General features: G+C 44.5%; 1 protein-coding gene across 5 annotated transcripts in view; it reads right to left on the reverse strand.

Annotated features, from left to right (window-relative positions):
* The window catches only part of ACACA (acetyl-CoA carboxylase alpha), a 277,236-nt gene that overhangs the window by 59,593 nt on the left and 205,623 nt on the right, over positions 1–12,020 (reverse strand). For all 5 annotated transcript variants that reach the window (XM_087956715.1, XM_087956703.1, XM_087956708.1 and 2 more), the window contains 2 exons: positions 992–1,135; positions 429–549 (listed from right to left, as the gene is read on the reverse strand). In XM_087956715.1, the coding sequence (XP_087812841.1) occupies positions 429–549; positions 992–1,135 (265 nt within the window). The remainder of the gene's footprint in view (positions 1–428; positions 550–991; positions 1,136–12,020) is intronic.

Consider the following 12,020-nt stretch of genomic DNA (forward strand, 5'->3'; position numbering starts at 1 on the left):
GGGGGAGCAGTGCAGCAGCTTGCAAAACCGAAACTGCATTCCATAAATGTTTTCAAAGATAGGAACTAGGTGACTGAAGTTTCTTCCACGCAAAATTCTAACTGGAGAGCATGATTGATGACTCTTGGCTATGGATGGGTCCCATTGGAGAATATGAATTACGATACACCCAGGGGGTGGGGGAAAACCAGGGTCAAGGGTGACAATGAATGATGTGTCTCAGAGTCAGCTAGCTGTCAGGATTCTGGCAGTTTAAATCCTTTTTAAGTTTTGAACGTTTAGCTCGAGACTTATGGTTTAAATGGGGGTAACTGCCAGAATCCTGACAAGGAGCAGCTTTATAAAATATGAAAAAGGATAAATAATTGAGGTGGTATCAAACATAACGTGCCCCCTTCCACACTGTGTCCCAGATGGGGTCCACATACTTGGGTGAGGTCGTCCAGCAAGCATCCAGCGAGGATCGTAGGGAGCCTTGGTGGGAAGGAAATCGATTGTTCTGTCTATCGGATCCTTCACAATGAGCATCGGGACTGGACTGAACACGCTCTAATACAAAAGAAACAAGCCAGAAAGCAACATCATTACACATACTTATAGTTCGAATTTTTCAAAATATCCATCCTGGAGAAAGCCACGTCAGACAGAAATCATCTGTCTTGTTCTCTGTTTGGAGGGAGGATCCCACTTTGGGGATATTATTAATACAAGTAGTCCTTGACTTACAATTGTTCATTTAGTGGCCAAAGTTCCAACGGCACTGAAAAAAGTGACTTATGACCGTTTTGCACACTTAGGACCACTGTGGCATTCCCATGGTCACATGATCAACATTCGGATGCTTGGCAACTGGCATGTACAGATAACAGATAATCAGAGTTGGAAGGGACCTTGTAGGAGTTTTCGTCAGGTATTCTGACTGTTGGTTGATGTTCATGGCTGTGAGAGGTATAAATTGTTTAAATAAAGAAACAAGGGGAGGAAAGCATACCTTTGGCATGTATGAGAGCCACAGCAGAATGGTGTAGACACCTTCAAAGTCATCACACACAGTGCTGTGGGTCACTCCATTGTTATGCATGATCTGGATACCACCCAACTGGTTGTTAGAAGTGTACACCTCTCTTCCAAGCACCTGTGCAAAAGAAGGGGCAATAAAAAGAAAATTACCAGATTTTTTTTTTAAAGCATTCAATGAGCTTTCAAATGCTTTTTGGGGGGTTCCTTCTACCTATAGAAAACCAACAAAGTGGCTAATACAGCATGCATTAGAATATATGAAGAAAAAACAAGACAACCGTATGCAATGAAATTCTTGTATGACAATGTTTGTATATCCAGTCCAGGAAAAGGGAAAGGAAAAAAGGACAGGAGGGGAGGGGAAGTGGAAGAGGAGGGAAGGGAGGAAAGTGGAAGAAGAGAAGGGAAGGAGGTGGGAGAAGGGAAAGGAAGGAAAGGAAAGTGGAAGAAGGAACGGAAACTGGGAGCAGCGAAGGGAAAGGAAGAAAAGTAGAAGAAGGAAAGTGGAAGAAGAGAAGGGAAGGAAAGTGAAAGAAGGAAAGGAAAGTGGAAGAAGAGAAGGGAAGAAAAGTGGAAGAAGGAAAGAGAAGGGAAGGGAAGTGGAAAAAGAATGGAAGGGTAAGAAGAGGAGAGGGAAGGGAAGGAGAGGAGAGGGGAAGAGAGGAAAATGGACAAAGAGAAGGGAAGGATAATGGAAGAGGAGAAAGGGAGAAGATGGAAGGGGAGGGGAGGGTAAGAACGGAAAGGGAAGGGAAGGGGAAGAGGAAGGGACGGGACCCCCAGGTTCCTAATTTTTGCATTTTACATTGATACAATTGTTTTTTAAAAAATCCTCCTTGTTGTACCGCCAAGAACAAGTCAGAGCATCACATCTATTCTTCTGAAGCAAACAGCTTCAGAGGAACAGACTACCTGGCTGAAATCCACCTTGCCCACCTGGCTCCAGAAAATAAAAATAAAAAGAGGGGGGCAAATATCACACCAGGCAAACCTGCACAACCCCCTCGAGTTTCCTTGGAAGGCGCTTCCAAGCAGGCGCCTCTGACCACCAGCCTCTGTGCACAGGGCCCGTCTCCTAATCTCCGCCAAGCGCCAGGCACCGCCGCCGCATTTCTCATTCCCCCGCTGTCTCTTCCCATTTGCCCTCTCCCTGACTGATACACTGATCTCTCGGTCACTCGGGTTTCTGCTCTGCTGGGTCCATATTACTAATAACACCTCTGCCACGGCCAGTTTACCTCATGAAAGCAGGAGCACATCATTACAAAATAAACTCATAATTTTGACATTCGAGCAAATACACGCCATTTGTTATTTTTATGGCTCAAGTCTTTCGAACAGGCAGCGGGCATTATATACCTGTTTCATTTAGATTTTATCAACAACAGGGGAAGGGGGGAAAAATAAATAAAACAAGAACAAAGAAAAAGGGAAAAAGAAAAAAAACCCACCACCGCATGCTCTCCAAAACAAAAACAGACCAGAAAATGTTGTGGTTTAGAATGGCACCCTGATGTTTCTCCTCCCTAAAATGGCCGCTGAAATTCGCCCAGGGGTGTTGCCAGGCCCCCTTCAGCTAAAACAGGAGAATTTGGGGGGGTTTTTTGATTATTTTTTTTTGGCCAAGTACATAACAAGAACATTTGGAGAGCAAGGGTTGGGTCATACTCACAAAATGGCCACTTACGACCATAATTGAGCCCGGAAGTATGGTCTTAAGTCATACCGGTCATTATGTGGGTCACCATGCAACTGCACCCAGTTTTACAATCTTTTTTACAGCGGTTGTTAAGCAAATCCATTGTCCACGAAGGGAATTTTGGGGCACAAACCAGAAGCAAATGCCGGTTTCCAGGGGAGAATAACGTCGTTAATTTGGGGGGGGGGGGGTCATGTGATCACGGGAAGCTGCAAATGGCCATAAGTGCGGACCAATTGGCGAGTGTCCAAAATGTGGTCATGTGACCATTCCCTCTGTGTGTGGAGGGAGGGAAGCTTGAAATCCAGGTTGTAAGCGGCCCTGGGGAGATCTGTCAGAACTTTGAATGGTCACTAAGCAACTGGTCGTAAGTTGAGGACTACCAATACAGGCAGACCTCAACTTACAACAGTTCATTCAGCGACCATTCAACATTACAACAGCACTGAAAAAAGTGACTTATGACCAATTTCTACGCCGTTGTCCCATTCTCATGGTCACATATTTACATTCAGATGCTTGGCAACCGACTCGTATTTATGACGGTTGCAGTGTCCCAGTGTTGTGGTTCGCCGGCAGCAGGTGTGGACAGCTTAGGTCTCGGAGAGCGAGGACTCAGATGAGGGGCCTGCGTGTGAGGTAGGGATGAGGCCAGGACCATCAGGGAGTGGAATGCTGGCTTCGGAGATTGTGGAGGCTGGCAGCAGTGAGGAAGAGGTCCCTGAGGAGCCTGTGCCCAGTGTGCATGCACACAGGGCTGCTCGAAGGAAAGAGCAACTGCAGCAGCATGGGTGACACGGGAGTAAGGCTGCACAGTGATGGCCCCTCCCTTAAGGGATAAAAGCCAGCCCTCAGAGGTGGGATTCTTTACGGGAAGCAAATAACTTTTTCCACTCAAGCCTTGTGGACATTCAGAATATTTTGGTTGGTGTTTGGAGACTCTTTGTGTTTGAAATATTTCACAGTAACTTTATCTAGTGTTCTTGGCAGCCTTGCACAACCTTGGCAAGGCTCGTTCTTATCAGAGACAATTAGTTTGAAACAGCCTTTTAACCAGGAAGGAACTGAATTCATAAAGAATTATTAAAAGGTTTTGCTGTTACCTCCTTTTCGTGTTTGTTTCCTTGGAACAAGATTCGGGTCTGAACACCCAGGGTCATGCGATCCCCTTTTGGGACCTTCTGATAAGCAAAGTCAATGGGGGGAAGCCAGATTCACTTAACAACCAGGTGACTAATTTAACAACCGCGGTGATCCGCTCAACAAATGTGGCAAGAAAAGTCGCAAAATGGGGCAAAACTCACCACAAATTTCTCACTTAGCAACATAAACTCTGGGCCCAATTGTGGGCGTAAGCCGAGGACTACCTGTATTGGGGAAGCTTTAGGAACATATCTGCCATGGTGGGCCAGGGAAGTCAACACCACATCCCTTGGCCATAAAGGCTGATGAACGACTGATGCTCAGCCAGCATTTTATTTCAACGATTATCTGCATTCAGAATTACACCTATGATTCAAATCTCTCTCCTTCCTATTCCTAGACAAAGCGCTTTTGCAAGTTCAGTGTAACCTCCCAGCAGACTGGTTTTATCCCAGAGAAGCAGGAACGGGAGTTTCATCACTGGAAGCTTTCAAGAAGAGACTGGACTGCCATTTGTCAAAAATGGTATAGGGTCTGCTTGGGTGGGAAGGGTGGGTTGGACTAGATGACCTACAAGGTCCCTTCCAACTCTGTTAATCTGTATCTGTATCTTAACCCTGTTTGGGGTTTATGGCAGGGGTATCAAACTCGATTTCATTGTGGGTTGTGTTTGGCCTCGGGGGGCTGGGGGGAGTGGGCATGGCTAGGGTGGGCGTGGCCAGCTCAACATCATTCGTGTTGGCGCCTGTGGTGGCCCAAGTACTCTGCCAGCAAAAACAGGGTCCCGAGCTCCGTTTTCAGCTGCGATGGCCTCCTGCAACCCTCTGCCAGTGAAAACGGAGCTCGAGAGGGCCCTCCCGAGCTCCGTTTTCACTGGTAGTGGATTGCAGGAGGCCGTCGCAGCTGAAAACGGAGCTTGGGACCTAGTTTTCACTGGCAGAGGCACCGCCTCACTGTTTCCAGAGTGGCCCCATGGGCCAGATCTAAGCACCCTGATCTGGCCCGCGGGCCTTGAGTTTGACAGCCTTGGCTTATATGGGATTCTATCCTTCCCCACAGGCTCTTCATCAGCATCCGCTGGCTGTCTTCCCACAACTCAGCCCGAAGCCGGGCTGCTGCCTCTGCTATCAAAACACGGAGACAAGTAAATATGGCAGCCTCTCAACGGTGCTTCCCTGAAAGCATCCTGATGCACTGGGGTGGAGGTGGGAGGGCCTATTTGTCTTGGAACTCCAAAACAGAATTTAAAGGGCACCAGCAGACAGTATATATTAGACCACTTTCGCTGCTTGTCAGCAGCAGTAAACTGGAGGGTTGCTGCAGTCTCTCACTAAGTGGCGTCTGCAATAACAGTTCCCTTCTGCTTCCAGCAGCTCCTGGACCTGTTGGCCGGGGATGGAAATCACAGCAGCATTTGAAAGAAAAAAGAAAGAAAGAAAGAAAGAAAGAAAGAAAGAAAGAAAGAAAGAAAGAAAGAAAGAAAGAAAGAAAGAAAGAAAGAAAGAAAGAAAGAAAGAAAGAAAGAAAGAAAGAAAGAAAGAAAGAAAGAAAGAAAGAAAGAAAGAAAGAAATCCTCTCTCCAAATGAAAGCTGCTTCTTTCTCTTCCATTCTAAACTTCCTCTAACCTGCTCTCAAGGAAAAAATAGATTAAAAACAACAACACCAAAACCCAAGTCTTCTCTTTTTGCTGAGTGCGTTGTCCTTGGCAAGGTTGGCAGGACTGTATGTGGCCCAATTTTCCTGTGATCCATGTACCCATATGTGCCATCTCTGGCAGAGGCAGTTTCTAGGCACATTTGGGTACTTGCATTTAGTTAGTTTCCAGGTAGTCTAGTAGCTCAGCGGAAAGGAAAGGAAGGGAAGGGAAGGGAAGGAAGAGGAGAGAAGAGAAGGTGAAGGAAGAGGGAGAGAAGAAGAGACGAGAAAAAAGAAGGAAGGAAGGAAGGAAGGAAGGAAGGAAGGAAGGAAGGAAGGAAGGAAGGAAGGAAGGAAGGAAGGAAGGAAGGAAGGAAAAGCAGGAGAGAAGAAGAAAAGAGAGGAAGAGAAAAAAGGAAGGAAGGGAAGGTTAAAAAAAAGTCTAATAATCCACAACTGAATTTCAATTAGCTTCAATCTACAGCTCCATTCACTTCTGCCCAATAAAATTTGCTTCTGAAATTTTCTAACAGCCTTATGGATGGTTTCCATTTAGACCAGATATAGACAATTTATCTAGGGGCTGTTGGCCACCTTTTTTACTATTAAGGATCACGAGGCCATGCTTGATGCAGCTAATGGAAACTAGAGTCCAATAAATGTTTGGAGAAACTAGGCAGAGCGCATCATCGCGCCACCCATTTTTAATAAAGATATCCAGAGGCACAGGGACTTCATTTTACTCTCATATTACAGCAATTTATGGGAAGCTGGCCCTTTTGACTAACCCAGTTCACAACTTTTTGGATGAGAAGTGGAAAGTCTTCAAGTAAAACATGAAGTCCAGTTGCCCTTTGAAGAAGCAACTTTGGGGTAACATTGGGCCTGCTTCTGTGCTTTTATTCAACAAGGGAAACTTCTTGAGTTAGGAACACACAGGCTTGGTCTAATCCTTAGAGATGATTAAACTGTGCTCTATTCCTGCTCAATGGAATTATACACCTGTCATCTCTTGCCTCCAAAGTTTTAAGGGTATAAAGGACTCATTTTTTCCCCTTGCCCTCAAATCTCATATTGCACTCCATGGCTAGCTTCAGAATGGAAACGTCTACTCTGTATTGATTTAAAGTCGGAGAAATAAATAAAATTCCTTCGTCATTCTAGTTCACAAGAAACTCATGGTAGACTACTACAAGATATATTTGAAGAGCTTTTTGCAAATCTGTTCCCCCTCCCCCCCTTTCTGATGAGCGAAATATTACAATAAGTGGCTTCTGTGAAACATTGATTAGTGTGATCAGAAATGCCCATGGATTGTAATTCTAGATGAAAAAAAGGTGATGAAAATGCGTTAATTTTACAACACATGGACAGACTAAACCATGGTTTCAGTGGGGAAACTGTGAGCATCCTAGACCAAGTCAAATCTAGAAAATTCCTGGAAGGTTGGCATTCAAATAAATAAGCCATCATCAGGCGCATAGAGATAAACAACAACTACATACTATTCAAAAGAGACAATAAATAATCCAAAAAGGAAACAAAAAGACCAAAACACCTCCTCGCCAGGAATCAACACCCAGATGAGCAGAAATGAACACCAATATTAATAACAGATCAACAATCAAGAAATAAGCAATAGCACAATGAGCAGATGGCATGGTTTTCTCTCCAGCAAAATCCGGAAGACCCTGTTTAAAATCTAGATCAGTGGCTCTTAATCTTGGAAAACATGAAGACGTCTGGATTTCAACTCCCAAAATTTCACAACCAGCTATGCTGGAAGTTGAAGTCCAAACATCTTCAAGTTTCCAAGGTTGATAAACATTGATGCAGATCTTGGCTTCTTGGGGTCATCTGATGCTCCCAAGAATTAGCATCAGCATCATCCTGAGGTCATCGGAAATTGAAGTATTAAGGATAAGCTCCATCTTCTCATAAGATGTCATGATGGCTGGACCAAACAAGGCGTCTACCCACAATCTGGAACTTTCCATCCCAAATGGGGTGCTGCCGAAAAAACCACCAAGGACATGTCCTTACCACTTTCTATAGAGGGACGATCGAGAGCATCCTGTCATATTGTATTACTGTTTGGTTTGGGAGCATTCCTGCTTCAGACAGGAAGGCAGGGCAGAGAGTGATGAGGATGGCAGAAAAGATGATTGGCAGTTCACTTCTTCTGTCCAGGACAGGGCACATATGATCGATCAGGGTCCACAGGATTGTCTGGGACGCTACACCTCCTCTTCACAACCTGTTTTCTTTGCTACCTTCTGGGAGGGGGCTTCGGGGTATCTGAGGCCTAACGTCCAGATTCAGTCACAGTTTTGTTCTGTATAGCATCAACCTTGTGAACTCTTAAGTTTCCTCTTTCCTCTATGTATTCAAAATGGACAGGGATTAATACTTGTGTGTGTGTGTGTGTGTGTGTGTGTGTGTGTGCGTGCAGATATATACTTATGTATGTATATAGCATGTGTATGTGTGTGTTATATATGTGTTTGGGTAGATACACACTTTCTTTTGAGGGTAGGCAAGAGAATCTCATTTTTAATGCGTGCTCACCAAAAATGACAATAAAAGTTATCTTATCTTATCTTATGAGGAACATTCAAAGGATAGTAAAAAAATAAAAAAATAAATTCAGGGATCAAGACTGTGTTTTAATGCTGAAACAGAGTGGCTTAAATTCCACAATGTTGGTAGAACAAATAATGCCTGTCCCATCCTTGGCTGATCAACTGCCTCTCTGACTCAGCCAAAATTGCTTTCTTTCTTTAAAAAAACAACAACAACAGAGTTAAGATAGGGCACATATATTTTCACCAGACAACAGCAAAAAGGCCTCTGCCAATATTTCTGCTGCAATTTATTCCCTTTGGCACAAATGGGCCCAGCTCATTCACGTAACTGGAGGCAGGCCTTCCAGAAGTACACATTAAAATGGTTTGGCCTACATAGATAGCCACTTGTTTAAGTTAGTCACATGGTTGCTAAGAGAATATGGTTTCTCCATTGACTTTGCTTGTCTGAGGGTTGTAAAAGGGGATCATATGTCAAGGCTCCGACAATTTGAATTTGAATTCTTTATTGTCATTGTATGTATATACACAGTATACATACAACGAAATTCACATAACACCCAGAGACCAGACTCAACATGCACACACACATGACAATCCCCAAACACCTCACCACCCGCCAAAATTCCCCGCTTCCTAAAAACACACAAGCATCCACACAACAGACCAAGTAATACTGTCCAACAGCTCACTGATGGTGGTCCTTAAGTTCATTGTTAAGTGCAATTATAGCTCTGGGATAAAAATTGTTCAGAAAACCTGTGGTCTGAGTTTTAATTGTTCTGTACCTTCTGCCAGAAGACAATACACCCCCATTCAAATCATAAGTCTCTAGCCACATCTCTCAGAGTAAAAAAAAAAAAAAAAAGATTTTTTAGGAGTGACCATGTCGGCATTACCTAGGTGCAGCCGACTCTAAGACACATCATTCATTTTCCCCTTGACCCTGGTCTTCCCCCAACCCTCTGGATGTATATTCTCCAATGGGACGCATCCATAGCCAAGAGTCATCAATCATACTCTCCAGTAATAATCTTGCATGCCAACAGCTTCAGCTCCCTAGCAATTATCTGAAGCATTTAAGGAATGCACTATTTTCCCCACTCCCTTTCTGCTGGCAACTAAAAAGACCAAAGGAGTATTTTTTTAGTTGACAAGTGGGTTGCCAAGCAGCCCATCACATGACTGTAACCATCATAAATACCGTGTTTCCCCAAAAATAAGACCAGGTCTTATTTTCTTTTGGACATAAAAATAAGCACTAGGGCTTATTTTCGGGGATGTCTTATTTCCCTCCCCCCACCATGTACAGGAGGTCCCCTTCTGCTTGCTCGCAATGGGGCAGGAGGCCGTGCGGTGCTCCAGCGCCGTTGCCATGAGATGGAGGGGTGGAGCTGCCCCACATGTCCTGCACCAGCTTACCTCAGGGCCCTCACAGCCAGGCCATCCATGCCCCGATACCTGCCTCACCTTGTGGCGGCAGCTCCAGCAGCCCCGTCCAGCAGGACCCCACGTGGCTGCCGGCCCATTTCTTCTGCTTGCTTGTGGCCGCAACAGAGCAGGAGGCCGAGTGACGCACCAGTGCTGTGGCCATGAAGAGACACCCCTTCTCTTCGTGGCCACAGCACTGGTGCATCACTCGGCTTTCCCATGCACCCCGCACCGGCTTACCTCAGGGTTCCTGCCATCAGGCCATCCACATACCAACACATGCCTTGCCTCGCAACCATGAATCAGTTGTCAAACATCTGAATGTAAATCATGTGACCATGGGATGAGACAATGGTGTGAAAAAAGGTCATAAGTCACTTTTTTCACCGGCATTGTAATGTTGAACAGTCACTAAATTAACTGTTGTACTTGTATCCCGACTGTCTGAAGATTACTGCCGCTGTCATTGTCAAACAACACAACCAGCCCTTCTGTCCCTCCTTCTAGAAGCTGGAGAACAAAATAACCTTGACAAGCTTCATGGAAAAGCTGAGGGAAAAACCCCACCCATTCCAGCCAAGCACTGTTTTTTTTTCTTCCCATCCCTCCTTCCTTTCCAATTAGCATTCTTCAGGTGTTGCATCTATTCCTATCCCCCCTAATTGTCGTGCTGAGCCACTCCAGAAAGATTCATACCATGCATTAATAATTATAATAATGCCGTTTTGCATGGCGAGGACGGCCCTGGCAGATTCAATTCTCGCCTTATGACTTTGATCTCATTTGTCATGACGAGAGGAATGATCTGCGGGGGGGGCCTCCTGATCTCAGGACTGAGTGGAACCATTGGGTTCAAGAGCAGAAAGGAAACCCTTTGGCTGATGGTTCAAAGAAGCCTCCAGGGACATTCCAAATTTAGGCACTGTTTTAATGTGAGGAAGAGAAAAAGGGAACCATATACAGGGAGTCCCCGACTTAACGATGGTTCGCTGAGTGACCATTCAAAGTTACAACAACACCAAAATAGAATAGAGTAGAATAACAGAGTTGGAAGGGACCTTGAAAGGTCTTCTAGTTCAACCCCCTGCCTAGGCAGGAAACCCTACACCACTTCAGAGAAATGGTTATCCAATCTACTCTTAAAAATTCCCAGTGTTGCAGAATTTACAACTTCTGGGGGCAAGTTGTTCCATTGATTAATTATTCTGTCAGGCAATTTCTCTTTAGTTCTAAGTTGCTTCTCTCCTCGATTAGTTTCCACCCATTGCTTCTTGCCCTGCCTTCCGGTGCTTTGGAGAATGACTCCCTCTTCTTTGGGGCATCCCCTGAGATATTGGAAGACTGCTATCCTGTCTCCCCTAGTCCTTCTTTTCATCAAACTAGACGTACCCAATTCCAACAACCGTTCTTTATATGTTTTAGCCTCCAGTCCCCGAATCATCTTTGTTGATCTCCTCTGCACTCTTTCCATAGTCCGACATCTTTTTTTATAGACGTGACTTATGATCGTTTTTCACACTTCGTGTGGTCATGTGATCAAAATTCGGATGCTTGGCAAACTGACTTTTATTTATGACGGTCGCACTGTCATAAATAGGAGTCACTTTGTGGGGGGTCACGGGATGCCCTTTGGCAAGCTTCCGAGAAGCAAAAGTCAACGAGGAAGCCAGATTCACTTACCAACCAGGTTAGTAATTTAACAACTTGCAGCTATTCACTTAACCACAAGAAAGCAAGAAAGCTTGCAAAACGGAGCCAAGCCTACTTGACTACTGTCTTGGTTAGCCACAGAAATGTTGAGCTCAATTGTGGTCATTAAGTCGAGGACTATCTATGTTAACATAACATGACATAACATGACACTCTGCTAAACAACTAATTCCCACAACACTGTCAACTTATTTACTACAACTGTATTACTATTATTCCTCTCATTCTTCCTAGTACCTATCTCTTCCACTTATGACTATAACTGTGTTGCTTGTATCTTTACAATTTATGTTGTTTTATGTCAGGGCTCCAACAAATCTACCCCCATTCAAATTGTAAGTCTCTAGCTGCATCTCTCAGAGTAAAAAAAGATGATTTATTAGGAGTGGCCATGTTGGTGTTAGCTGGGTGCAGCTGCCACTAAAATACATCATTCATTTCCCCCTTGACCCTGGTCTTCCTCCCACCCCCTGGACAAATATTATCCAATGGGACACATCCATAGCCAAGAGTCATCAATCATGCTCTCCAGTAATATTCTTGTGCAGTGACAGCTTTGGGCTGCCAAGGCGATTATCTGAAGCATTTAAGGAATGCGCTGCTTTCCCCCACTCCCTTTCTGCTGGCAACTAAAAAGACCAAAGGAGTATTTTTAGTTGACATTTTATTTGTTTCCTAGTATGATTTGATTGCTTATTTAGTAACCTATCACTATCACTAAGTGTTGTGTCTTATGAATAGATGAATGTATTTTATTTTCTTCTTTATGTACACTGAGAGCATATGCACCAAAGAC

This window comes from Notechis scutatus, chromosome 1 (genome assembly GCF_049901735.1).
Source record: "Notechis scutatus isolate UNSWTSFEM ecotype Mainland chromosome 1, rNotScu1.2, whole genome shotgun sequence".
Classification (NCBI taxonomy): domain Eukaryota; kingdom Metazoa; phylum Chordata; class Lepidosauria; order Squamata; family Elapidae; genus Notechis; species Notechis scutatus.